We start from the raw sequence: 13,268 nt of genomic DNA, 5'->3' as shown, positions 1-13,268 counted from the left end.
TTAATGAGAGTTTAATCACCTCTAGCTAGGATGTGCTCGTAGCTTTTCCCTAATTACTCTGAATTAATTGCATCAATTAATGGACATATATGGATCTGTTTCTTGTATTATAATACTATTTGTTTATTAATTGAAAAGTAAATTTGTTGCACAATATATTGTCATGAAAAGTGGGACAAGGATCCTCTAATGTGTTAAAGATACACACCATGCGTCGCCGTTTCCATATAAATTCAATTAAGCTATGATAATAATATTAACTAAGTTGAGCCTTATTTTTTCTTAGATTTTCTCAATTAAATTGAATTATTTTATTTTTAATAAAAAAATAAAATATTCGATCTTCTTTTTTACTTTTCAACATAATTAATTTATTAAGCTTTGTACATAAAAATTTTGCTTCAACTTAATTGAGACGGAGATAATAATTTTTTAATTGGATGCACGCATATATGGATAGAATGAATTTGTACCTTTTCAAGTTTAATTGGAGATTAATCTCTTGTCTTAGAATACCAACTGTAAAGTTTAGATACCAAATAATATAAATATAAAATTGGATGTATAGCAATTAATACATAAGAATTAAATTAGTAATAACTCTATACATATACGATTAGAAGTCTTGTTTTTCCATTTTGATCTGTACGTTAATATAATATCCGTTCAATTTAACTATAAATCTAAGTAGGTCCTATAATCCACTATTCATTTCCTAATAAAATTGTAAGCATAAATTTGTTCTTCATTATGTGAAAAAAAAAAGAAAAAAAATTTATGTGCGTACAATTTGTATTCACAAAATAATTTGGGAAAAATCACAATACTTGATTAAACATTTGTGTATTACATATAATGATTCAAAATGCGAATTTCAATGTAAAAATATATATATATATATATATATATATATATATAGGGATGTATTCATGTCAGAACGCTAAGTATAAGTAAAACTCGAAACACTTGCAGTCCATTGGATCATATGATCTAATGGTTAGATTAATGCCACGTGTCATCTAATAATGTAGAATTTTAGACTAATAATGTAGCTCGGATAATAATGTAGCATTTTAGTTTAATAATGTAGCATTTTAGTTTAGAAATGTACAGTTTTAGTCTTACAATGTACATTTCTAGTCTAATAATGTACCTCGCCTAATAATGTAGATTTTTAGTATCATAATGTAACAAATCACAGCCATCCAATCTAATGATCCAAGGGCTGTGATTTGTGCTGTGTTTTACGCTAAGATGTTGTAAGGACCCTAACACACCCCTATATATATATATATATATATTTAAATATATAAATTAATAAACGCATAAAATTAAACTACAAAAAGAATAAAAGACTACATTAAATATATGTATTTAATGTATAGCTTACTCCGCCGGCCAGCCCTAAACTATTAATTAAATGAATGAATTAATCTCATTTTAGGTTTCCCACAAAATAATGCATATATTGACTTTTTTATTGTACACCTTTTTTATCAGTAACTTTTGTTAAAATGCATAAAAATCATAGTAATAAAATGGCTGGCGGATATGTGTGTCGTCTGTGTTCGTAAGATTAAAATATAGAGTAGGGAGTACTATTAACCCACACAATTGAATTTTATTGCTATTAACCCACACCATTTTCACAATAGGATAAAGTTAGAGGGCATTTGATAACTATGTTAGAGCAAGTTAAAAGGTCTTATCTAGCTTTAATTGTATATTTGGACTCATATAAGCCTTACTGAATAGTCCGTGTTATTTTTATGGCCCGGACCAGGAAGCCCACTTTGAAACCTATGTTACAACTTAAAAAATTAACCCACACATGATGGGTCATCTTTGTGAAACTAAGTAAGTACTCCCTCCGTCCCGGAGTATTGGACTCACTTCTTTTGGGCACATGATTTAAGGAAGTGATATTTAAATAGTTAAAGTGGAGAGAGTAAAGTATGAGAGAGGGAAAAAGTAGGGGAGAGAAGAGAGAAAAAAAGTAGGTGGAGAATAAAATAAGATAGATGCTTTTTGCTAAAAAAGGAAATGAGTCTAATATGTTGGGACATCCCAAAAAGGAAAGTTGGTCTAATACCTTGGGACGGAGGGAGTACTAAGTTGTCCACCATCTTTCCCACTCTTGATTAGTGGCCTCGTGGGCATACATATTACTCCCTTCCTCCCACAAAGATTATCTCATTTTTCTATTTTCGTCCATCCCACAAATATTGTCTCATTTTCTCATTTTCGTCGGCCCCACAAGATTTATCTCATTTCACTTTTTACCATTTTTGGTAGTGGACCCATATTCCACTAATTTATTCCTACTCACATTTTATTATAAAACTAATACTCCCTCCCTCCAAATATATTAGACTCCTATTCCACTTTGGGATGTCCCAATACACTTGAACCATTTCTGTTTATGGTAAAAATTTACTCTACTACCAACTCCACTTACACCACTAAACAACTATCTCCTAAATTCATGTGCCCAAAAGAAATGGATCTAATATCTTGGGACGGAGGGAGTACTATATAACAATAGGATTCACATTCCACCAAATTTTTCAACTCAATTTTCATTACATTTTTTTAAACCCGTGCCCAGTCAAAATGAGACAATCTTTGTGGGACGGAGGAGGTATTATTGTTCTTATTTTAGTTTACACAAAATTTAGCATGATATTCTATCTTTTGCATTAAGCATAGAAATAGCTTAAAGTTTCAATTAAAATTACCAATCACACCACTTATAAATATAACTAGCACAAACAATGGTGAAAAAGACTCTTAACTATATTATTCTCTTTCTTACTTTACTTTATCTCCACTTTAATTATTATTTATTATTTTTTCAAAACGAGTGCGAAAAAGAAGTGACTCAAGTAACGTGGGATGGATGGAGTATATCTTAACCATTATCCTAATTAGCTATAGCTTGGATAGTCTACCAAACAAGCTCTTAGTAGTTTGAAATTTTATAGTTAATGACGTGGAATATCATAGTGGAAAAACGCACTCAGTTTTTCTGTGCTACTTCTGTCCCACTTAAAGTGCAGCATTTCCTGTTTGATACAAAATTTTATACGATATTGTTTGTGAATTGAATGTAGAGAATAAAATAGAGATAACGATGTTTCCATCTTAAAAAATATGTCAATTTCACAAAATGAAAAATGAGTCATTGTATGTGGACAGAGAAAATATTACTCCCTCCGTTCCAGTTTAAGAGTCATATTTTGCCATTTTTATTCGTCCCAGTTTAAGAATCTCATTTAGAATTTACCATATTTAGACATAAAATTTAACCTTATTGTTGATGAAATTTACACTTAAATGTCATTACTTTCATAAAAATAAAACAAAACAAAATCCTAAACATACAAATTAAAAATAAAAAGGGTCACTCCAACAATTTCTTAAAACTTATGCCCCAACTAAATTACACTCTTAAACTGAGACGGAGGGAGTACATAATGTCGAACCTTAATAATAATAATAACAATAATAATAATAAAATAATAATGAATGGCCGAATTTTATTGTTTCGTCCATGTCCCCATTTTTGTAACACACCATCATCCTCCATCAGGTTGCTTAGAGTTGCACTTCCCTGTCGTGTATCCAGCTGAACGGGATCTTCGGCGCGTGCTTTGCCATCCCTCGAGCTCTCTCCTCTATACGTCTGATTCTCGGAGACAAATTACAGACGTAGTCTTGAGCCTCTTGCCCCTCTGCGGATAGCCCAGTTATATTTTCAACCTTCCATCGCGCAACCAAGTGCTCTAGGATGTCCGTGTAGTCTCCTGCCGTGTAGACGCCAAGGCGCTGGCCGACAGCCGAGAAGTGGTGGAAGAGGTTGTCATCGCGACCATCGTGCATCAAGTATGCGGGCATCGAGATTTTCTTCTTCATCATGTCGGCGAAAGCCAGCATGGTCGTGTCAGGGTCGACCTCGAACAGCTTCTCAGCTATCTTGGTGTATGCAGTTTCGTGGCGTTTCTCATCCGCGGCAATGGTGCCACATATCTGAGCCAGCTTGATGTCACCGTGCCTCGTGGCTTGTCGGGCCGTGTTTGCGTGCGCCACGAATGTAGCCCTTTCTTGGAAAGATGTGTAGATGGATCCGAGGTATGGGTTGTTTTCTACCCCAGGGTCCTGCAATAAGTTTCGTATGAGGTGGCGTTCAGTTCGTCAAACAACACTATATGTGATAAACTAGGGCTAAGTCACGAGATAGAATCTAATCTTGGTATTACGAAGGTGGGCTAACTTTTGTCAAAAAAAAGGCAACCAAACAAAAATTAAGATTAATCATGGCCTTTAATTGTCACAAGCAATCATAGCAACCGAATAGGCTCTAAGTAGATAATCAAGTAAAACCATGGGCGAACCCAAGTTGGATGGGGAAGGGGCTAAAGTCCTTTATTTGTCATAATTAATCATAGCAACCGAACGGGCCCTAAGTACATAATCAGAGTATTATTTTTTAAACATTTTCTATGAGTTCATTTTAAAACTATTATGTAAAAGTCCCTACATATTAATGATCTAAATTACTCAAAAATATACCTTAAATAAAATTAAGAAATTCCAACCTCAATCAATAAATATTTCTGCGCCCGCCCCTAGTAAAACTATAGGGATGCGCTTGGTATAATGAAATGAAGGTTTAGATTTAGAAATCGAGCATTCAATTTCAAATCCACACACGTTATACACTCATGGCACGCACACACTGACACACACACAACACACAACCCAACATTGCACACAATATACACAAAATATACTCCTTCCGTCTCCGATTAATTGTCACTATTTGACCGGACACGGATTTTAAGAAATGTAAAGAAAAATTGGTTGAAAAAGTTAGTGGAATGTGGGACCTACTTACCATTTATGGTAAATATGAAGTGTGATAATTATTGAGGGACGAACAGAAATGGAAAATAATGATAATTAATCAGGGACGGAGGGAGTAATATTGAACACACTACACACAGAACACACGCGCACACAAAAATAAACACATACACTTGCACACACAACTCAAAAAATATAGGAAGATAATGTACTGGTTACCATTCCCGACCCGATGAGATACTGGATAGTCTTCTCGACTTGCTTCATGTCTACTCTCCCGGAGAGGTAAAGATACTTATTCAGAAGGTCTCCGTGTCTATTCTCCTCTGCAGTCCACGCCCTCGCCCAGATTGCCCAAGGAGTCGCGTCCACCCCCGTTTCATCCCTCATCCCGTCCATGGTGTTGAGCATGGTCTGGTACGTCGGGAGGGCTTCTTCCGTGACCATATTCCCGACTAAAACCACAAAATAATCGTCGGGAATCTCCTTAGCTCTCTCTCTCAGTTCCTTCACCTGGTCATGGAATCCATCGGAGGCCGGATCAGGCAAGAAATCCTGAGGCTGCCAACACTTCTCCACAGGTTTGAGGTGAACCAGGATATTGTCATGAGCCCAGCCTTCTATGGATTTGAAGATCTCAATTTTGTGAGGGGGCATCGAGTGTGTGACCTGAACATGAGCCTCACGGGGTGGTCTGAAAGGCTTCTTTGTTGTCTCAACTTCCCTTCTAAAATATTTGGACAAACTTGTCATGAAAATGCACTTGAAGGAAAGGGTGTCAATTTTATGCAACATATACTTCCTCAGTCCCCAATTAGAGTCCCTTTTATGGCTACATATTTTAAGCAAAGTGACTGGAAAAGTTAATGAAATGTGAGTTCTATTTTCACCCGAAAAATAGTTTTAGCAATCCACACAACATGTTTTAATGCAAAATTTGTCAAGTAATAGAAAAATAGAGAGAAATGTGTGAAATGAGAATCCGAATTTTATGCAAGTAATTTCGATTAATGCACGAAACGAGTTTTAATGTTTTAATGCAAAATTTGTCAAGTAATAGAAAAATAGAGAGAAATTTATGAAATGAGAGTCCGAATTTTATATTTTACCTCTGTCCACGAAAAGTAATTCCGGGTAGTGCACGATACGAGCTTTAATGTGAAATTAGTAAAGTGAGTAAGAGAGATACAGATAAAAAGAGTTGAAGAAATTTAAAAATAATAGATTGAGACTAACTTTGGTGGACGACTGAAAATAGAAAAGCAAGAATATATATGTGAACAGATACAGTATTAGTTTTATAATGAAAATGAGTGGAATGAGTTAGTGGAGTGTGATTCAACTTACTATTTACAGTAAAAGTGAAATGTGACTTCTATTGACGGACGAACTAAAATAGCAAAAATGGACTCCTATTGCCGGATAGAGGGTTTAGAAACTAACGTTAACCGGTGCTTATATTATAATAAAAAAAATGAAATCACAACTTACTTTGAATGATAGGGAAGAGTGGAAGCCATGAAGAATTTAGGATATCTGCAGCAGGAGGCCGAAGGAAGAGCAAAAGATGCGCATTTTTGTGTTTCATAGTTAAGCACATTCAACTTCATTGTCATTTTCCTTCCTTTGCAAACAAAATATTGTGTAGAGAGATAGATTTGTATTGTGTTTTTTTTTTGTCTTGATCTTGTGATCATTTTATTCTCATGTGTTCGTGTGTTGTGCGTGTAAAATGTGTGAATGGAATGACCATATTACCCTTTGTGCACTTTTAATTGTAGGTTGGTAATGTTCACATATTGTCACTTAAAAAGTGCTTGTCTTTTTCCTTTTTTTTTCTCCAAGGAAAATACTTATGTTCTTATAATATAAATTCTAAATAAATAATAAAATAATTAAGATGATTATTATCAATCTTCAAGTATAATATAAATTTAAAATAATTAATGAAATAATTAAGATGATTATTATCAATCTACTTGAAGTAATAGATCCCCTGCAGGTGCCGATAAACACAACACTTGGTGTTGCCCAGTAAAACTACGCCATGCCATTCAATTTTACTTTCCCTTATTCTTATCTGCACAACACCAACTACTGTGTTTATTGGCATTGTAGGGGATCACTCTCCCTAGTGGAATATACTAAAAGAGATAGGAATGATATGCTACATATCTTATGTGAGCACCACTCTCGTTTGATGCACGTTTAACGTTGTTCGTTTCGATTTATATATTTAGTTTGATTCTAATACATAAAAAATGTTATTGAAGTTTTTAATTTCACAAAATTTATAAAAATCAAAGCTCGATTTGCTCGTTCTCTATAATTTTAAATAAATTAATAAACGACTAAATCGAGCTTTGGTTTTTATGAACTTTGTGAAATTAAAAACTTCCATAACAATTTTTAAATGTATTAAAATCAAACTAAATATATAAATAAAAATAAACAATGTTAAACGTGTATCAAACGAGAGTAATACTCACATGAGGAATTCATGTAGCATGTCCTTCTAAAAGAAAAAGCCTTTTTGAAAATTAATGCTATCTAGCAATTTTGTTTCTGTCCAATCAATGTACCTCAGAAATGCACAACATCACATTTAAAAGGCGGCAGCTTATTTATGATGGCCTGTGAATTAGTTGAGAGAGAAAGTAATGGAAATAATTAAGGACGATTTTTCAAGTATTATGTTCCAATGTTTCAAAATACTTTTAGGAGTTATTAATGTGAAGTTGGTCAAATTGATGGAAGTTGATGGATACTCAGTACTCACCCAGTTTTTCATTGTGTTTCCTTTTCTTTTATTTTGGTTTATTATTGATTAATTGTTTTTCTTTAGTGAAATGTGATTGAGATAAAGTCATTTTTTTTTTCGATAAATTTTGGAATTCATACTTACAAAACAAAAACATGTCTGGCACATTTTGCATTATGTTCGTACTTACACAGTAAAAACATATGTGGCACATTTTGTGCTAAATAGTGATGAAAAAAAAGTTTCCCGGCCCACGAATAAAACAAAGTCAAGAAACCCTAAATAACTTAATAGAAGAAAATAGGAAAAATAGGAAAATTTTATGAAAACTCAAAAAAACAAATAACTCTTTTCAGCACAAGTTACTCCGTCGGAGAAGTGTTGAGTTCAACTATTTGATGCAAATTCCAGTAGATTGTAGATGACACATTAATCAGTCCCAAAATAATTTGAAATTCGTACGGTACTTATGAAACAGACATAGAAATCAAAGCCATCATCGTGCCGTAATTTACAATTGAATTTTGACATAGGACTAGGAGATTGTTTAAGGAGCAAAATCTTTGTGTTAATATTTTTTGTATTTTTCTTTTATTTCTTTTATAAGTTACTAGGGTTTTTGAGCCACTTATAAAACAATAGGTTTTTTATATTTACAATTAATTTTGATTTTTATGAAACTATGGTTACTTTATTATCTCTACAAAGAGAGTTTTTATCACTATTAATGAGAGTTTGTGTTGTTCTTTTTTTCTCCAAGGGGAAAACTTTTGTTCTTATAATAAATATAGATTTAAAATAATGAAATAATTACTAGGATGATATATATCAGTCTAATCGAATTAATTTTGTTTCTGTCCAATCCATGTCATGATAATTACCTCAAAAATGCACAACATCACATTTAAAAGGCGGCAGCTTATTTATGGTGGTATGTGAATTAGTTGAAAGAGATTCGGGGAATACATAAAGATTATTTCATATACTCTATTAGCCGACAAAATAAAATTTCAGTGTTATTTCAGTATTAAAGTCGTATTTCACTTTTATTATCCCATATAAGTAACACTGTATTTTCACTTTTCATCATAATATTAATATATTTATAAAGATGGAAATCATATTTTATTTTCTTTTCCTATCCATTTTTCTTTAGGGATTTTACATTGTGGACGAATAGAGTATTACTGCAATAGTTTCTAAACATGTGCTAATAATGGAGCAAAACATATGGTAGGATTTACTCCCTATGTATGCGAATAAGAGTCTCATTTTTTTCATTTTAGTCTGTCGGCGAATAGAAGTCTCGGTTCATTTTTACCGTAAATAGTAATAGGATCTCACCTTCAACTAACTCATTTCACTTACGTATCATTTAAAACTATAATATATCTTCATTTTATGATTTTAGTCAATTAATATTAAATTTGATTTGATATTTCAACACCCCTAACTTATCGATTTGATCCAATATAGTTTGGTCAATTTTGAGGGAAGTTGTCGGCCAACCATTTTTCGGCTCAATTAGTATACAAAATAATGACGATTCTTGTCATTATATATATCATGTGTCACGTGTCATCATCATATTTCCCTTTATACACCTGGTGTATTTATGATTATGTACTTGGTTATGTTTATCTTATTGTTTTTTATTATATTTTTCAAATAATGGTCCAAAATAGAAATAATTGCTATTTTTAAAAAATTGAGGAAGTATAAATAAATGGGCCGTACTCCCCTTGTTTTCGTTATTTTTAAATATCAAGTAACTAATATAAATATTATTTGATTAATTCAATTACTATATTTTAATGATAGATTAATATATTATACACCTTCCGTCCCGGTTAAGATGACACATTGCTTAGTCGGCACAAAATTTTAGGAGTTATTTGTTAAAGTGTGTAATTGCAGAGAGAAAAGATGTGTGTAAGTGTAAAAGTAGAGAGATAAAAAAAGATAGATATTTTAATAGGAATGAGAAAAAGTGGTTGAGTGTATTAATTAGAGACAGAAAATTTCCAAAAAAGGAAATGTGTCATCTTAGTTGGGACAAACTAAAAACGAAAACGTATCATCTTAAGCGGGACGGATGGAGTATGATTTTATAATTTTATTTTAATTTCTGTATTTTCTTTTATTTCTTTTTTAAGTTGGCTAGGATTTCTGAACTACTTATAAATAATGGTTATTCTTGTTTGCAATTAATATTAATATTATTAACAAATTTTATTATCAAAAACTATGGTTAATTACTTTCATTTCCCTATCAAATCATTCTTGTAGCACTTGTGAGTCACCTAAGAAATTGGATCCATTTATTATATTAATATTTGTTGAGAAATACCCAGTGTAGTTAGATTCTTCCAATAAGAGTATAAAATTTGTAATTCAAAATATATACTAGTATTTGAGTAGCATCGATCGCTTTAAAAGTTGTAGTCATTCACTATTTTCTTAATTTATATAAGACAGTAGAGGGAAGAGTGCAAGTTAACTTGTTGATGTTTAAGCTTGGTTTCAATGCATCATATATAGAAATTAAATGCATAAAAAAATCTCAATTAATTGAATCATTTAACACTCTCAATTAATTGAGGTACTTTAGACATTGACGGCCTCCCACCACGCCATAACTTATTGACACGTTATATTCTTCTCTTTTTCTACATTAGACCACAATTTTCACAACGAACGTCCTCTATCATGCTCCTCCTCTCACCTCTCATATTAATTTGAACTATTTATTTATATTTCCCTCTACCCATAAAAATATATGCATTTAAAATACGAGAATTTATGCACAATTTATGTCTTTAATTTAATCATTTTAGACATAAAAAATACAAATATTTACAAATTACAATTTAAAAATATTGACATAGCCCGTGTTATATTTATGGCCCGAGGAAGTCTACCGTGAAACCTATGTTACAATTTATAAAATTAACCCAGTCATCTTCGGTGGAACAGAGTGAGTACTAAGTTGCCCTCCATCTTTTCCACTCTCGATTTGAGGGCATACATATTACTATTCTTATTTTAGTTTACACAAAATTTAGCATGTCATTCTATCTTTTGCATTAAACATAGAATAGCTTAAAATTTTAAGTAAATTACCAAGCACACCACTTAGAAATATAACTAGCACATACAATGACTATATATATCATAACCATTATCCTCATTAGATAGTCTACCAAAGTGTAGGAAATAGAGATACTAATGTTTTAATTTTAAAAATATATCAATTTCAAAAAAGAAAAATGAGTCACTATTAGTGGAACAGAGAAAATATTACATGACGACGAACCTTAATAATAATAATAATAATAACACACCATCATCGTAGCTAGCTGAAGTGAGAGCGAATTAACGAGCTCGCTCGTTGCTTAGAGTTGCACTTCTCTGTCGTATATCCAGCTGAACGGGATCTTCGGCGCCTGCTTTGCCATCCTTCGAGCTCTCTCCCCGACACGTCTGATTCTCGGAGACAAATTACACAAGAAGTCTTGAGCCATCTGCCCATCTACAGATAGCCCCGTTATATTTTCAACCTTCCATGTGGCAACCAAGTGCTCTAGGATGTCGGCGTAGTCTCCTGCCGTGTAGACGCCGAGGCGCTGGCCGACAGCCGAGAAGCTGTAGAAGAGGTTGTTATCGCGACCATCGTACATCAAGTGTGCGGGCATGGAGATTTTCTTCTTCATCATGTCAGCGAAAGCTAGCATGGTCGTGTCAGGGTCGATCTCGAACAGCTTCTCGACTATCTTGGTGTATGCAATTTCGTGGCGTTTCTCATCCGAGGCGATGATGCCGCATATTTGAGCCAACTTGAGGTCACCGTGCTTCGTGGCTTGTCGGGCCGTGTTTCCGTGGGAGACGAACGTTGCCCTTTCTTGGAAGGACGTGTAGATGAATCCGAGGTACGGGTTGTTTTCTCCTCTCGGGTCCTGCATAAGTTTTCTCGTCAGAGAATCCGTACTACTGAAAATTTGTCACCTATTTCCATTTTCTGCTGTTCATATTAATTTGTCACCTTTCACTGTTATTATTTTTAAAATTGGACCCTACATTCCACTAACTCATTCACCTTCTCACATTTTATTATAAAACACATAAAGGTTGGACTCACGTGCTACCAACTTTTTCAACTCACTTTCTATTACATTTCTTAAAATCCATGTCCGGTCAAATGTTGACAAATTAATAGGGATGTAGGGAGTATATGGGATAAACTGATTTGTCTATGATGGCGGACTTAGATACGTTGCCATGAGATGCAATCTAATCTTTGTTATAAAGATGGCCTTACTTCTGAGAAAAAATGCAACCAAATAAAAATTAAAATTAATCATGGCCTTTAGTTGTCATAAGTAATCATGGCAACTGAACGGACACCTAAGTTGATAATCAAAATAAAATATTGGTTACCATTCCCGAGCCGATGAGATACTGGATAGTCTTCTCGACTTGCTTCATATCTACTCTCCCGGATAGGTAAAGATACTTATTGAGAAGGTCTCCGTGTCTATTCTCCTCGGCAGTCCACGCCCTCGCCCAGATTGCCCAAGGAGTCGCATCCACCCCCGTGTCATCCCTCAACCCGTCCATGGTGTTGAGCATTGTCTGGTACGTCGGGAGGGCCTCCTCTGTGACCATATCTCCGACCAGAACAACTAAATAATCGTCGGGAATCTCCTTAGCTCTCTCTCTCAGTTCCTTCACCTGGTCATGGAATCCATCCGAGGCCGGATCAGGCAAGAAATCCTGAGGCTGCAAACACTTTTCGACCGGTTTGAGGTGCACCAGGATATTGTCATGAGCCCAGCCTTCTATGGATTTGAAGATCTCGATTTTGTGAGGGGGCATCGAGTGTGTGACTCGAACATGAGCCTCACGGGGTTCTCTGAAAGGCTTCTTCGTTGTCTCAACTTCCCTTTTAAAATATTTAGACACACACACTTGTCATGACAATGCAACATATACTTCCACATTCCACAATTAGGAGTCCCTTTTATGGGTACATGTTTGAACTTGAAGCATGGCAGTAGTAAAAGTTAATGAAATGTGAGTTCCATTTTTTACAAATTACCTCGGTCCGAAAAATAGTCCTAGCAATGGACACACACCGCATGTTTTAGTGCAAAAATTTGTCAAGTAATAGAAAAATAGAGAGAATTTTTCGAGTAGTGCACGATACAAATTTTAACGCGAAATTGGTAAGTTAGAGAGATACAAAGAGATAAAGAGTTGAAAAACTTTAAATAAATAGATAGGGACTAATTTTGGTGGATGACCCAAAATAGGAAAATGAGATTATTTTTGTGATCGGATATAGTACTATAAAAGTGAATGGACTGAATTAGTTGAGTTGAGTGTGGTTCAAACTTACCATTTATTATAAAAGTGAAATGTAATTTTTATTGGTGGACGAACCGAAATAGCAAAAAGGGATTCCTATTACCGGACGGGGGGACTAGAAACTAATGTTAACCAGTGTTTCAGCTTACTTTGAAGGAGAAGGAAGAGCGGAAGCCATGAAGAACTTAGGAGGCCTGCAACCGGCGACGGGAGGAAGAGCGAAAGAGGGCCATTTTGGTGATTGAAAGTTAATTAGATTCAGCTTCATCGGCAT

The 13,268-nt window shown here is 34.1% G+C and overlaps 2 protein-coding genes across 2 annotated transcripts; both read right to left on the bottom strand.

Moving 5' to 3' along the window:
• Window positions 1-3,387: 3,387 nt before the first annotated feature.
• LOC125214093 (stearoyl-[acyl-carrier-protein] 9-desaturase, chloroplastic-like) lies at window positions 3,388-6,523 on the bottom strand. Its single transcript, XM_048114974.1, has 3 exons — window positions 6,358-6,523; window positions 5,086-5,590; window positions 3,388-4,158 (listed from the first exon to the last, which is right to left on the bottom strand). The coding sequence occupies exons 1-3, from the start codon at window positions 6,480-6,482 to the stop codon at window positions 3,598-3,600; spliced, it is 1,191 nt and encodes a 396-aa protein (XP_047970931.1). The 5' UTR covers window positions 6,483-6,523; the 3' UTR covers window positions 3,388-3,597.
• A 4,499-nt stretch (window positions 6,524-11,022) lies between these two features.
• On the bottom strand, window positions 11,023-13,268 carry LOC125201496 (stearoyl-[acyl-carrier-protein] 9-desaturase, chloroplastic-like). The gene is made up of 3 exons (XM_048099639.1): window positions 13,144-13,268; window positions 12,065-12,569; window positions 11,023-11,583 (listed from the first exon to the last, which is right to left on the bottom strand). The coding sequence occupies exons 1-3, from the start codon at window positions 13,266-13,268 to the stop codon at window positions 11,023-11,025; spliced, it is 1,191 nt and encodes a 396-aa protein (XP_047955596.1).

Source organism: Salvia hispanica, chromosome 1 (genome assembly GCF_023119035.1).
Source record: "Salvia hispanica cultivar TCC Black 2014 chromosome 1, UniMelb_Shisp_WGS_1.0, whole genome shotgun sequence".
NCBI lineage: Eukaryota > Viridiplantae > Streptophyta > Magnoliopsida > Lamiales > Lamiaceae > Salvia > Salvia hispanica.
The sequence above is the reverse complement of the archived record's forward strand: the minus strand, read 5'-3'. Positions and strand labels throughout refer to the sequence as shown.

Bases quoted from the DNA above. Each gene is read 5' to 3' on its own strand.
- LOC125214093 (XM_048114974.1), bottom strand. From the start codon at position 6,482: ATGACAATGAAGTTGAATGTGCTTAACTATGAAACACAAAAATGCGCA. The intron at 5,591-6,357 runs GTAAGTTGTGAT...ATATTTTAGAAG, and splicing joins ACTCTTCCCTATCATTCAAA to GGAAGTTGAGACAACAAAGA. The intron at 4,159-5,085 runs GTAACCAGTACA...AACTTATTGCAG, and splicing joins ATCTCATCGGGTCGGGAATG to GACCCTGGGGTAGAAAACAA.
- LOC125201496 (XM_048099639.1), bottom strand. From the start codon at position 13,268: ATGCCGATGAAGCTGAATCTAATTAACTTTCAATCACCAAAATGGCCC. The intron at 12,570-13,143 runs GTAAGCTGAAAC...ATATTTTAAAAG, and splicing joins GCTCTTCCTTCTCCTTCAAA to GGAAGTTGAGACAACGAAGA. The intron at 11,584-12,064 runs GTAACCAATATT...AAACTTATGCAG, and splicing joins ATCTCATCGGCTCGGGAATG to GACCCGAGAGGAGAAAACAA.